Genomic DNA, 15,526 nt, shown 5'->3' with positions numbered 1-15,526 from the left:
ACCTGAAATCTGGGATATAATGCTTTTGGGGTTTTTCTTTTTAGGCTTTCATTAAGTCCTCTAGTCTATAGTTAATATGAATGACTACATGGAAGTTAATTTGAACACAGTTAAAGTTATTTAACTCTTGCAACCAAGCTGATTCTTTTCAACATCAACATATTAAAACTACAATAAAGCACCACCAGCAGTTTTATCAACTAAAGCTTATTTAATTACATTTAAAAGTCTTGATGGGTTTATCAGTGTCAGTTAGCATTCCACATATCACATTAGTACCTGAATCAGTCTTTTTTCTAATAAAAGGACCATTAATCACAGATACCGGATATACTGCAGTTCATATAGTTCACGGAGTACCTAAAAAGTACTTTTCCTACTGCCACAAGGTGGGGCTGTGCACCAAATGACATGTGAACTTCTTTTAAGAAAGACATGCACTAACCAGATATCATTCAGCTTTTGATGAAAGAACATATTGTACTTTTGTTCTTTAGAGGGAAAATACAGAGGTTGTTTTACAGCCAGGAAAGTTAAACAGTGAGAAACCAAATAATGACCTGAACCAGACATTAGGCTTCAATATAAACTACAAAAAAAAGAACATCTTGATGCATGCTCAACCATCCAGGTAAGTAAATCTCCAAAAGTTGATTCTGCTGCACACATGAAATGTTTGTTTTCATGGCAAAACCACAAACACAGACAGTCATATCTCTGTGTTAAGTCTCCCTTCTTTTTCCTCTGATTGCTGCCAATCGGTTATCCTTTCACCTGTTTGAATGAACAGTAAACACTGAACCTGTCAGGGTCCTGGGATCCCTGAGCAGTTATGGACTAATATTATAATATATATTTTGTATTGCTGTCCCTCGTTATCCCTGCTTGTGTGTGTGTGTGTGTTTCTGCGGGCGCCTTCAGGCCTGGTGGGTATGGCCCTGCTGGCGGACTGGCCACACCCGAAGCCACACACCTGCTGCTGATCAGGCCTCGTCGGGGGAGCTACTTAAGAGAGTCTTGGAGCTCCCACTGGCGTGGGATCATTTTGTGAGACTTCCCGTCAGTTCTCCAGCTGGTCTGTTTGTGAGTGTGAGCTTACCAAGTGAACTGAGGGTACTAACTACTGCCTCTATTTTCCCAGGAAGGATTGCTGGATGAGAGGGCAGCAGACACAGAGTGCACTGGCACGAGGGAGCAGACACGGAGTGGAAGTCGGGAGCACACGGGGATGTATTATTGTTGTGTATCAGTTCCATCACTGTAAATAAACGCACTGCTTGTACATAGAGCACCGCGCCTGGGTCCTCCTTCCCCACACCCCCCACGGTTTGCCATGCCCTCTGCACACACCAGGCAATGCTGCTAAAATTCTTTATTTATTTAATCTTTATTACTTTCGGTTTCTCTCCAGCAGTAATCGGAAGGCATGTGACTGCAGATTAACGATCATGATTATTTTATACATATTTTACTTAAGCCCTCATAGTGCTCCTGAGAGTCCAGGTTTATTTTATGATTTATGGGTTTTATTGCACTACTTTTGGAACATTGTACCATGTAGTCATCTTACTCTGAGAGTTTGTGGGCTTATTGTGTTGCTTTTGCCACTGTTGTGTTCTGAATTTACATGAAACTAGATGTTAAAAAGTTGTATTATTTATATGGTTATACAACACAGCTAATGCATTCTCTCATAGCCATCATTTGGCACAACAAGACTGATGTGAAGCAGACAAAAACCCAGAAAAATACCAAACATTGTTGTGGTTACATATGAGACTGATGAGGGTGTGTTAGGTAATTTCCAGTTCTCATCTGAATGACAACATTTGATTTAATAAGGAGATCTTTTTCTACAATGATTTTCCAGGCATTGTGATCAACATTACTGCCATGGGGCAACTTCAAGCTGGTGCTCTGCAAAACCAAGCTGCAGCATTATTTGGAGCGAGCCCCAGTACCATCTCCAAATGCAAGGCCAAGTATAACAGGGGAATGTCAGAGACAAACCCCAAAGTGAACAAGTTTGCTCTCAGTGTCAGCACTGAGGAGAACTGTAGGCTGTAGCTACAGATTTATGGTCATGGTTTGCAGGATGATCTGGCAGACGGCTCTCTACACAGTCAGTCACTGCCCTGCACTCAGACCTGTCTGTATTGTTATTCCCAAAATGATTCACTGGAACCAGAAGATGTGGTGGAACATTATATTCTGCAATGAGTCCAGATTCTGCCTATAGCAGCTGGATCGAAAGGTCAAAGTTTGGAGTTGTTTAGCATTGGCTCAGAAGATTTGATACTCACTCTGCTGCTCAACCCACAAATTAGTTTTCCTTTATTGCCAAGAAGCACAAAAAAGAAATAATTAACCAGAACCAAACACAAATTTCCTAAATTTTTTTGCTGAGTTTAGCCCGAATCACGCAGTACAAATGATAAACACAGAATAGAAATGGTCACCCCGAATTCCCTAAACCTTCGTGTTACTTGTATTTTTAATTTCAGGGATACTTTGTTTTGTAATTTGAAATTAAATTATGTAAATGAACTGCATGTTTTATTTATTAAATTTTGATTAAGCATTGATGCCAACTTAAAATGAAACTGACAAAATATTGAAACTGAAAAAAAATTATTGTAACTGAAATAAATGTACTGAAAAAATCTTGTATTGAAACTGAAAAAAATAAAACAATTGAAACTATAATTTTTTTGTTTTGCTTACAATTCTCTTTGTTCAGTTTCAATCTGCTGGTTCTGTTTTGTCTTCTGGGGGCGCGCTTGATTCCAACCCACATGTATTTGCATATACATGTGGGTATATGTAGGTCACTAATGCTGACCAAGCTGCCATCTTTCTCTCTTCACCTCTTTCATTAGCTGCTTCATTTTCAGGTGGGACCCTCTAAAACAGGTAAGTAATCATTTTTTGTCATCTTTCTTTGGTATTCCACTGGACTGGAGTTTAGTTTAGTTTTTTAGCTACATGCTTTTCCCCTCTCCAAAGCAGTTACTTGTTCTTTTCATTTAAGAATACAGCCCACATTATTATTGAATTTTTCCTGACTGCCTTCAGTTGTGAAGTCTTCCTGTTCTCCTCTGTGTGGCATAGGCTCTAATTTTTGTTAGTAAAGTGTGAAATTTCCTGAGTTGTCTTTCTTTTCCTTTAGTGAGTTGGGCATGCTGAGCCTTGTTTACAAGATAGGGGAGGGTAGAAGTGTTTTCACTTCCTGCAGAGTCTGGCTAATTTGGTCCGGAGGGCATCAACAGTGAAATGGACCTGTCTTATCCTTTCACTTAGAAGTTATTTTGTGCTCTCCCTAGAATCAACACAGCTCTGTGTCCCCTGACCATGAATCCAAGGCACAAACTCTTAGGAACGACTCTAGTTTGTCTGTATCTTAGGTTGATGCGGAGATTGTTCCTATAATCCGCTAGTTTCCTTGAGTCCTTTTTATACTTCCACACCAATTGAAGGGTGTTCCTCCCAAAGTTTAGGGCAATATGTCTGTGAAGGTTCTCAGTCATTGTTTGCTAAGATACTGTTTTACAAAAAGTAAGAAAAAATAGTAAAACACTATTATTATTTATAAGACCCCAAATTATAGTTGCTTGCCTGAACTGCTAAACTGAATGTTTTCAGTGGTTGAATTTTGTGTTTGATTAATTTCTGGCTTTTCAGAGTAGTCCAATGTGCTGCATCATATTTTGGTATAAAACTATGAAGTGAGTGTAAGTTCCTCACTCCAGTTCAAAATGGTTGCACATCGAGGACATACCGAGAAGCAGAGACAAGTTTGCATTTTCTTTTTTATAGCACGTGGCATGATAAGCACTGTTTGTTAAGCACTGTTTAAACAACTGAAAATGTCTTTCTTATTACTCATGTCTTTTTCATTTACTAAGAAATTATTTGTGTGGGGAAACAACAGAAAAAATGCACAAAAATGCTTTCACTTTGAATTTTAAAGGTGTGTCGATAATACCCACAGTAGAGTCAGATGAATGATAATAATTTAATTTGTGCAATGTTATTTCCCTTTGAAGATGAAACAACGAACAGGCAACACCCACCCGCGAGTCTATAAATAATATAAACACGCCGTCGACTCACATAACCTTCAGACAGAGAACCTGAAAGGATCGCAGCCTCACTTTCTAAACAAAGCAATGGCGCCAGTCGATGTTATGAACCCCCACTATGGGTGGGGGTTGAAGAAAAATCCCCACCTGCTGAAAGGTAAGTAATATAAAAACTGAAATAAATGTGTAATTATTAGTAATTTAATGAGTCTATATTCAAATGTCTTTTTTTTTTTGTCCCGTTTGGATCTATAGCCATCAGAATTGTTGTCTTGAGGCCAAGAAAGATGCCAAGCGGATTTATTTTACCAAGTGGATCATCATGGCCTTGCCATATTGGTCCATTTGATTGACCTTTATTATAATTATGAATTTATTTTATTTTCAGTTGCTACAAACGGGACAGACATGACTGTGGGATAGGACAGGGGGACAGAATGAAAGAAAGAGAGGGAGAGAAAGAAAACCAAAGGGGAGAAGAGACGGTGAGAAGGGGGGAAGAGAGAAAAAAAACAAAAAAAAACAAAACAAAACACCTGGGTCACCTGTATGGAGAAAAAAAACAGAAGAGAAAGCAAACAACAAAGAGCAACATAATAAGAAAAAAAAGCACCATCACAATAAACTAGCTAGCAGTAGATATCAATAGTTACTAAATAATAAACGATATTGTGCAGCACGCAAGATAGACAGCACACAGTGTGCTTTGAGGCAGCAGCCAAGAAAGCTGTAGTCCGCGTCTGTGAATACCCGTGTGTACACCTGTGTGCATACCTGTGTGGATCAGCATGCTTGCATTCCAAAGGTTTCTCCATGTAATGATCTGCTAGGGAGTGTGGGGAGCCACAGCCCTGTCCTCTATGGTATCAAGCAGGTATGGAGGAGATCAAAACTCCAGACATCCAGAGGCCCCCAGAACACAAGAGACCAAGGAAGACCCACAGAGGGGCAGCCGCGCCACTGTCCCAGTTTATTCAAATGTCTTAAAACATGTTTGTTTGCTATTTACAAAAAAATCTGTGAAATTTTGTGAAGCGAAAGCACGTTCACATATTTGTTTTTTGTAATGTTGTACCTAGAGATACACTTAGGTATCAGATAATATGAATAAAATTGCTGACCTGCTAACTGCTACGGTCACCTTTATTTTATTTTTTTTTAATTTCTAAAATATTCTCTGTTGTGGTTCACTCTAATGTATGGTATAATTATTTAAAACGTATTTGTAGCTATATTTAGTCTAAAAACTGCAAAGTAAAATTCTCTCTGTTCTGTGCTATGTGTGTTTAGAATACACTGAGAAATATGTAGGAAAGTCACTGGACCACGACTCTGCACCACTGTCCACTGCCGAGCCTGGCTCAGCTGAGCAGGTGGTGAGGAAGGTAAATAGAGGCTGAAGGAGTCCATCATTAATTTGAGCTTTCTTCACATTTTAAGGCTCCTGTCACACCTATACTCAGCGCTGATTTAATACTACATGGAAACAAAGATATAACTGTCACCTCTTATAACCTTCAGGTGCTCCTAAACAAGGCAATGTGTGAAATCTTCGTTATCTTGGCTAATGGTCAAAGGTGTTCGATGCTCCTAAGCGCCATGCAGCTGCAAGTAATGATTGTGAGCATTTTCAAAGAGGAAGTGAAGAAAATGCTCATCAAGAAAGGTAAGTAACATAAAACAGAAAATAAATACATTAAAATTATAGTTATCAGCACTTAAAAACTCTATATTCAAATTTCTTAATAATTTCTTAATCTCTTCATATATTATATTATATTATATTATATTATATTATAGTTACTAACAAAACGGCTCAACTGCTAACTGCTAAGGATCACCTTTATTTACAATCAAACTCTCATGCAGTTCACTCTAATGCAGGGAACATAATATAATTATTTATGACACATTTGTAGCTATATTTAGTTTAAAGGCTGCGAAGTAAAATCCTCCCTGTCCGGTGTTATGTGTGTTTAGGATACAATAAGGATAATATCAGGCTGCTGGCTGATGACAAGCCACTGGATGATGACTCTGCACCAGTGAAAAAATACGGGATCAAAGCCGGCTCAACTGTACAGATGGTGAGGAAGGTTAACAGAGGGTGAAGGAGTCCATCATTAATTCATCTGACTACATCAAATTCATGAATCATAAATACACGTAAAGAAAAAGATGCACGATTCTGATTGAAGTGTAGCATCTTTTGCTTTTGCTCCCCTTTGCACTTTTGTCACATTTTACGGCTCCTGTCATACTTATGCTAATTCTTTATTAAACTGAATAGATAATAATTCATTGAAGTGAACATTTTTATCTGACATCTTTATTTTAATATTATATTTTTTTAAAAACATGAACTAAGTCTGAAGTTCCTCACTACAGTTCAAAATAGCTGGACGTCGAGGGCTACCTGAAAAGCGGTGACATGTCTCTAAAATATTTGCGTTTTCTTTTGTCTCCATGATATGTGGTATAAAAAATGTTAAGCGCTGTTTAGCAAAGGTACTAACTGTTACCTCTCATTACCTTCAGACAGACAACCTGGAAAGATCACAAGTTCCCCGCCTAAACAAGGAAAATTGTAAACTCGGCATTATCTTGCCTGATGGTCGGAGGTTGTCGATGATGCTGTGCCCCGGACAGCTGCAGAGTATGACTGTAAGCCAGTTCAAAGAGAACATACTGAGAGTGTGGGCCATCCATGGTAAATAACCTAAGAACTGAAAACTGATACATTAAAAAAAAAATTATGACCTACAGTCCTCAATGAGGATAGGATCAACTGACCATAAAACATGTTTTCTTTTTGTTTTTTGTTGTTGTTTATTTTACAAAAAAACTATTAAATGTTGTGAATAGGAGTGCAAACACCTTCAAAGATTTGTTTTAATTTTTTAATTGTTGCACATACAGTTACTCAAACCTGTTTAATACTGTGTGTGTAGGATACACTGAGAAACATGTCACTCTGCGCGTTGAAGGCAAGACACTGGACAACCCCTCTGCATTGCTGGCTGATTGCGGAATCAAAGCCGGCTCAACTGTGCAGGTGATTAAGGTTCAGGGAGGTGGAAGGGGTCCATCATTAATTTGAGCTTTCTTCTCATTTTAAGGCTCCTGTCACACCTATGCCCAACACAAATTTAATATCACAGGGAATAAATTATAATTCATTTCTGTGTAAATGTTTAGTTTACATTTTTATTTTAACTTAATATTTTGGTATAAAAACATGAACCGAGTTTCATCACTTCATTGCAAAATGGTTGCACTTAGAGCATTCACTGAAAAGAGAAGACAGGTTTCTAAACTATTTGTGTTTTCCTTTTTTTATGATATGTGATCTAATAAATGTGTTAAACGCTGTTAAACAAAGGTAGTAACCGTCTCCTCTCATAACTTTCAGATGCTTTTAGAAGTCTTCATTATCTTGCCTGATGGTCGGAGGGTGTCGATGATGCTGTGCCCCGGACAGCTGCAGAGTATGACTGTAAGCCAGTTCAAAGAGGACATACTGAGAGTGTGGGCCATCCATGGTAAATAACCTAAGAACTGAAAACTGGTACATTAAATAAATAATGATCTAACCTACAGTCTTTAATGAGGATATAATCAACTGTCCGTAAAACCTGTTTTCTTTTTGTTTTTTGTTGTTGTTTATTTTACCAAAAAAAAAAAACCTATTAAATGTTGTGAATAGGAGTGCAAACACCTTCAAAGATTTTTTTAAATTTTTTAATTGTTGCACATACAGTTACTCAAACCTGTTTAATACTGTGTGTGTAGGATACACTGAGAAACATGTCACTCTGCGCGTTGAAGGCAAGACACTGGACAACCCCTCTGCATTGCTGGCTGATTGTGAAATCAAAGCCGGCTCAACTGTGCAGGTGATTAAGGTTCAGGGAGGTGGAAGGGGTCCATCATTAATTTGAGCTTTCTTCTCATTTTAAGGCTCCTGTCACACCTATGCCCAACACAAATTTAATATCACAGGGAATAAATTATAATTCATTTCTGTGTAAATGTTTAGTTTACATTTTTATTTTAACTTAATATTTTGGGATAAAAACATGAACCGAGTTTCCTCACTCCATTTCAAAGCAGTTACACATAGAGCATTCACTGAAAAGAGAAGACAGGTTTCTAAAGTATTTGTGTTTTCCTTTTTTTATGATATGTGATCTAATAAATGTGTTAAGCGCTGTTAAACAAAGGTAGTAACCGTCTCCTCTCATAACTTTCAGATGCTTTTAGAAGTCTTCATTATCTTGCCTGATGGTCGGAGGCACGTGATGCCTCTGAGCGCTAAACAGCTGCAAGAAATGACTGTGAGCCTTCTCGAAGAGGAAGTGCTAAAAATGCTCATGATGAAAAGTAAGTAACCTATAAATTGTTAACAAATAAATAAAAATTATAATGATAAGTGCTTAATGACTCTACATTCATTATTTTTTTTATTTAAAAGAATCAATAAAATTTTATGAAGTGCAAATGCCTTGGAAGATTTTTTTCTTGAAATTATTTTTTATTATTATTCATAATAAAAATATATTATTAATTAACCGCTACGGATCACCTTTACTGACAATCACTCTGATGTGGCTCACTTTAATGCAGGGAACATGGTATAATTATTGATGACATATTTGTAGCTATGTTTATTTTAAAGACTGTAAAGTAAAATCCTCTCTGTCCTCTGTTAAGCTGTTGTAGGATACACTAAGGATGTTTTGAAGCTGCACATTGATGGCATGCCACTGGACAACGGCTTTGTACTAAAAATCAAAGCCGGCAAAAAAGTGCAGGCGGTGATTATGGTTCACGGAGGATGAAGGAGTCCATCATGAATTCATGTGACTACATCAAATTTACAGGATATACCGAACCATAAATACATGTAAAGAACAAAACACAAAATTCTGATTGAAGTATTGCATCTATGGCTTTCCTTCTTCTTTGTACTTTCTTCACATTTTACGCCTCCTATCATACCTATAGTCAGCACTAATTCAGTATTACATATTAATAATGATTAATTGAGGTGCAAAAGTTTTGTTTTATTTTATTACCAAGTTTCTGGGGCTTCTGTTTTCGCAGTCAGAGGTGTGTGCCTGAGATGACAATATTAGGATTATTTAGTCTCACTGACATCACATAGATCCACTGTCTGAAACAGAGGATACAAACAATCAGTAAGGAAGCTCGTATTATTATTGTTACAGGAAGAAATTAGAATAAATGTAACTATACACAGACGAACCTTCACAAAGTAAATACTGAAACAAAGGAACACATTGATTGTCAATTTCCTATGTGATACATTATCTTTTTACAATGTACATGAATAAATGCACATCACCAAATGTTATTGGTTGGCTCACTGATGTCTGTATGTAAACATTGTGATTCACAAATGATCCTAGATTATATTTTAAAACGTAATTGTTCATTTTCTGTGACATGTTTTGTTCAGTTAACAATCACAACGATTAAGTAAATCTTTTTCAGAATATATTTAATGACTCAAAGCTAAATGTGGAAGAAATAAATAGGAATATGGCTTCCTCGTGGTTTGCATCATTTAACTTTGATAAAATAGAAGACTGTCTTAGAGAAATCAGACTGTCAATGAAAAAATTAAATGCAAAACGTTCCATTATGTAACCTCAAAGAAACGTTCTCTGAGGAAATTTCCACCTTATCCTGATTATTATACTAGTTTAGCTGTTTCTGTAAATACTTTAAAATCAACATTGGGACAACTAAACCACATTTTCTGATAACAAATTTAAAAAAGAGATCATATTTTACATGATGATTTTTACTTATCTGCTGGGCTCTAAGTAACGTCAAGGCAGGAAGAAAGAAAAATCTACAAGCTTATATCAAATGAGGTGTTGCTAACTTGTTCAAATCCTGGCGTTGGAGCTTGGACAATTCAGGCCAATATTTTACTCAAATACATCAGGCCACATTTAAGTATTTTGTTATGATCTTTAATTTGAGTTTCTAGTTATAATCTTAATAATTTTTACCCTTTGCTCTTTTCACCACACCAAACCAATAAAGGACCAAACTGCCTGTCCATTTCTTGCTCCACTCTCCCATCACTTATTATACATGCCCTCAAAATACTTGATATCTTCCAATCAGGGCAGCAGTTCATCCCCGAAAAGTAGTGCTGATGGGCGCTCCACCCATTTCAGCTCCACCCATTTCAGCTGGAACCATGGCCAGACTTTAGGTGCTGATTCTCATCCCAGTTTCTTTACACTCAGCTTCATTAGCTGAAAATGAGTGAGCGATGAAAAAAGCTTGTCTTGTTACACCAAAAGAAGAAGCTGAAGCTTTTGATGCCTCACAGTCCCTGAAGTGAAGTGAAAATGTGTGGAAGAATCTTTAAAAAAAAGTTAACTTCTTTAACTGGTCAAACGGTGTAATTGGTGCATGACTCACATCACAGTGAAGCCGTTCATTACCTGCACAAACGTCGAGAGAAAAATTGTGAATTTAGAAGATCTTGCCCTGCAAGCAACAACATGCTAAACTGTAGAAGTCAAGCTTTTATTGCTTTCAAAGTGAAACCACATCTTCAGACAAATTTAAAGCTTCGGTTTTCATAGAATTATCTGCACTCTGTTCATTTGGATCCCACCTGTTATCCTTCTCAAATTTGATCAGTAAACACAGACACGGACCTCTGCACACACCAGGGAACGTCCCCAAGACTGTTTTACTTTGTTTTTGTCATTTTCATTTTCTTTCCAAGAGTTACAAGAAGTCATACGACTGCACTTCTATGGTTTTACTTTATATAATGAGAGTCTTAGTGCTGCTGCGAGTGGAGATTTATTTATGTGATGATTTATGGGTTTTATCACTTTATATTTAGTAAACTACCGCCATGAAGTCAAAGTTGATCTGACCGGTGACGCTGTGTTTCTAGCATTATGACCTGGATTCATTATTTTATTTGGAGAGTTTTGGGGATTATTGTGTTACTTCTACAGTGTTCTGAATATGCATGTTAGAATTATTTAATATGAATGTTTGTAAAATAGGACTGATGAATCCACTCAGGGCCACCATTTGGCACAACAACCAGGATGTAAAGAAGCAAAAACCAAACCAAGCATTGTTCTGGTTACACAACAAACATTGATACAAACAGTTCTCGTTAGTAGGTAGTTTCCAATTTGCAGCTCAATGACCGTGTTTGAAAGCATGTTGTAAAACCAGATTTACTTCTACACTTAGCTACGAGGCATTATGATGAGCATCGCTTACATGTTTTAGCTGTAGTTGAACTCTTTCATTTACAGATCATCTTGGGTTCCATATTTAGATCTTAGTGCGTATTTTCTGTAATACACTATTTTCTGTGGCACAACGACCAGGTGCTGAAGGCAGTGGTTGAGAGTTTAGCTTCATATCACTATCTAAGACCTGCTTTTCTGAGATGTGTGTTATATATCATAAATCATAATGTGGATTTGAGGAAACAGAAGTTCTTCTGTAAAATATTTACCTCAGTGCAATTCTTGCTGTGATTTACATGTGAATACATTAACAATGATTTTAAATGATTTAAGCAGAGTAAAAATCATACAATCATTCTGAAACTAGAAATTTAGGTTAACCTTCAAACAGCTAAACTTTAATCAGATTAAGAGTCAAGTAATTTTATTTAGTCCATTATCAAATTTTTTGGTACAAATGAAAAACAAAAAATTGTTTTCCTGCATTTCCCAACTCAACAGCATAAAGTGCTGAAGCTTTCTCCTGCTGAGACTGTATGAGTAACCTAACCTAACAATAATGAAATTATCTGTATTTTGATACTGAATTATTTTAGCAATAAAGTCAATATTTCATTTGTACCACATTTTATATAATGTATAATGAAGGATCTTATTTTTAGATGACAGTGTTCACTTACAAGAACTAAGGAATAAATAAAAATCCACAGGAGTTTTCTGGCTTTTCTTTACCACAGATAAATCTTTATTTACATTTTAGTAGTGTTTAAGTAGTGACATTGATTAAACATAACTAAATTTTTCTAAAAGAAACCTTTTCTCTAAACAATTTATCGCCATGTAGCTTGAAATACAAACAACATGTGTGATAAGGAGACAATATATGTTATACATGTAACTAACCAGAGGACAGCATGTGCACACACAGAATGTTTAACCTTATTCTAAAGTTTTTTTAATGAATGACATTAGATTTATGCAGATTTATCATTGGACTTCAGACATGAGAGCTGTAAAGAACACATTTGATATTAAATGTCTCACTAATAAAACACAATTTTTATTCATAAAGTGATGTTATTAAAGCAGAGAGTTTAAAACACAGCATAGTGCCATTTACATTTAGAAAAGACGCTCTCAATACAAAGAAAGTGAAACATATCAGCCTTGTGTCTTTCCCATTATTTCTTCTTCCAAACAGGTATAGAGGTCTGTCTGGGGGCAGGAGTGCACCTGATCTCCAAACATGTACTAGAGCGCTTCAGACATACAAAACAAAATGTCCCATTACATCGAGGGCAAAAAACTGATGGGCAACCCTTCTTGCTGTGCTGCAACAGCAAACCACAGGTTGGACAGGCACGGACTGAGGGACACACACGGATTCCATACTCATACTCATCTCCATACTCGGACTCATACTCATCGTCATACAGATACCGATTTAATGTGATATCTGGGCATTTTTTTAGTGTTTCTAGTGACTCGTTACAGCAGTCATCATTTTCACAGCGGTCCTTCCGAGGCCGTGCACCCTTCCATTCCCTCAAACACTGCCAGCAGAATTCAAACGGCCGTCCTTTTACTGCTGTGCACACTTTACAGAGGACATTCAAATCTGATTCATTTGCTCTCGTCACAGTGGATCTGCAGCCAGGACACTACATGGAGACAGAGGTGGGACAATATTTGATATATAGCAAAATGTCTATCAAGTCTATATTCACAGTATATATAATATATTGATGAAACACTTACCAACTTAGTAGTAAGTGTCTGCCTGGCAATGTTAAATTCCATGGTTTTTCTGAAATACGTCTTTTCTTGAGGGTCCAGAAGAGCCATTTTACAAACCTCTGCAAAAGTCCACTCAGCACTACAACCAGACCCACCACACACAAACCTGCTTTCACCCTTTATTAAATATGGAGAGGTGAGAATTAATAGACTCGCATGTTGGAAACAAAACACTAAACAATTCGATGAGTTTTTTTCAGTAGGTTATTAACCCTTTCATGCATGAATTATGACAACCTGAATCTGGATTTTTTTTTCTTAAATATTTTTATTCATCTTCAGGCATGAAAAAAAGATTTTTGACCTTCATTTTTTTCAAACATTTTCTTTTTCGAAAGAGTTTTTTAAACTCAATACACGTATTGACTTGTGAATTGAGTATGAAGTGACACATCAGTGTCCAATGTAGTGGTATATGTGCAAGTATACCATCAACACTGACACAAATACAAAAAAACAGCCTTTGAATAACTGGCCACTACGCATGAAAGGGTTAAAACTACAAACACTCAAATATTTCATCATACATCACAACTGTATTGCTATATGTACAAATTATGTACAAATTTGATGAAACAGAGTTGTGTTGCTATATTTTGTCTGAAAGCTATTTATGTTCTTTACTCTATAGAAACACTGAAATGATCACAGCTATAACAGTACAGGTGTAATTCAAAGCTACACTGAGGCCTCACAGAGGGCAGATCAGTCAGCCAGCATGCACAAGTACAAGTTACAATAGAGAAGACAGAAGCTGAACATTTCTGACTGTTTGATTTGTTTCCTTGAGAGCACAGCAGGTTTCTGCTAAGAGAAGTTCATGAATTTACAGAGCAGTGTGTCGCTCTGTGTTGATTTAAGTCAGCGTAGCTTCTTTCTCATCTACATGACAGTAAACATTACAATCCAATTCACAACCACAAAAAACAATGACATATTGGGCACTGTTTTCATTTTTCTTTATTTATTCACGTTGACATAACATAAAAATCCTGTTAAAAATCAACACAACCCTGCATGACGCTGTTATTTATTTATTTGTTTGCTTGTTTATTTTAGCAAAGCCAACCTTTAGTGGCCTACCTGGTCCAACAACTTGCGACACCAGTTGGTGAGAGAGGTCGGGGTCACAGCGTGACCACAGGACATCTGAGCTCTGCGAGATTTGAAGTCTTCACACAAGACTGAGAACAATCACACACAAGCAAAAAAAAAATCAGTGTCAAACATAAATGAATGCTAATGCGTTTTGTTTAACTTTAGTGTCAACGCAGGTAAAAATATTTTAATATAATGTATGTGTGTATATATATATATATATATATATATATATATATATATATATATATATATATATATATGTATGTATATGTATGTATATGTATGTCTGTTCGATGTCACTTTAAAAAGTGCTCAGGTAACAGGCCTACTTACAGTCCAAATCATCTTCTCCATCGACAAACTTAAGTGTCTTGTCGTGAGGGTCGTAACACTTCTCCTGTTTTGTTGGCACGCTTGAGGGCGTGAAAAACAAAACAAAACAAAAAAACAGATTCAAATGAACACTTTCGGTTTCACATTAAAGAGAAATAATTTCGCTGGAGGCAGATAGTTGCACACAGTTTCTTCTTAACATAAAGTTTGTGATCAGCGCGAAGTTTAAAACAATAGAAAAAGTCAGTGAAATCAGAGCAGCAGATGAAACACACACACACACACACAACAGTGAGTGTTACCTGTGTCGCGGAGGCGGGAATGCTGGGGCTATCGTCGCTGTGTCCACGAGAAACTCCGTGTAAGGGTGATAGTCATCTAGCACGTCGATGGACGAAGCAAACCTTCGTGTCAGTAAAATATCTCGGCAACGTGATACGTGATCGCGTAAGGCCGGGTTGTACATCTGGCTTGGCTTTTACTGTCACGGCGGACTGTCTCTGTTCACAGAATAATATCCAGCGATGGACTGAGAGTCGCTTTGGTCCGCTGTGAATGTAAGCAACGATACTCCTCCCCCTCTCTCTCTCTATTCGGGCGTGTGTTTCAGGGTAATGCCTCTGAAGGTGTGAAGAAACTCCAGTTTAGGCTGATTGCCTGAGTTTACAACAACGATATTTGGTTCACACAGGGCTGGACTGGGACAAAAAATAAATAAAAATAAAAATCAGACTTTGGTCCAGAAGGCCCATCATGATCGCTCAGCAAAAAATAAAAAAATAAAATTAATTAATTAATTAATTGATGAAGTTTAAAAATGTATTACATTTAAGACAAGGTAAAAAATCACATTGGTTGTTGTTGAATTAATTCTTAGTTGCACTGCAGTGCCTTGAATGTGTCACTTCCTAATCACGTCTCCCCACCCCTAGATAGATAGATAGA

General features: G+C 37.0%; 2 protein-coding genes across 2 annotated transcripts; one reads left to right on the top strand and one right to left on the bottom strand.

Annotated features, from left to right (window-relative positions):
- Positions 1-4,128: 4,128 nt before the first annotated feature.
- On the top strand, positions 4,129-9,459 carry LOC309703231 (uncharacterized protein). Its single transcript, XM_082527954.1, has 10 exons — positions 4,129-4,239; positions 5,373-5,467; positions 5,604-5,748; positions 6,063-6,169; positions 6,621-6,792; positions 7,034-7,137; positions 7,495-7,624; positions 7,875-7,978; positions 8,336-8,465; positions 8,796-9,459. Exons 1-10 carry the CDS (start codon positions 4,170-4,172, stop codon positions 8,921-8,923), a joined length of 1,185 nt encoding a protein of 394 aa, XP_082384080.1. The 5' UTR covers positions 4,129-4,169; the 3' UTR covers positions 8,924-9,459.
- A 2,631-nt stretch (positions 9,460-12,090) lies between these two features.
- LOC309703237 (uncharacterized protein) lies at positions 12,091-15,198 on the bottom strand. The gene is made up of 5 exons (XM_082527962.1): positions 14,884-15,198; positions 14,582-14,661; positions 14,231-14,331; positions 13,109-13,264; positions 12,091-13,011 (listed from the first exon to the last, which is right to left on the bottom strand). Exons 1-5 carry the CDS (start codon positions 15,045-15,047, stop codon positions 12,532-12,534), a joined length of 981 nt encoding a protein of 326 aa, XP_082384088.1. The 5' UTR covers positions 15,048-15,198; the 3' UTR covers positions 12,091-12,531.
- Between the last annotated feature and the right edge of the window lie 328 nt (positions 15,199-15,526).

The sequence above is a fragment of the Aulonocara stuartgranti genome (genome assembly GCF_965226115.1).
Source record: "Aulonocara stuartgranti genome assembly, chromosome: 3".
In the NCBI taxonomy this organism is placed as follows: Eukaryota; Metazoa; Chordata; class Actinopteri; order Cichliformes; family Cichlidae; genus Aulonocara; species Aulonocara stuartgranti.
The sequence above is the reverse complement of the archived record's forward strand: the minus strand, read 5'-3'. Positions and strand labels throughout refer to the sequence as shown.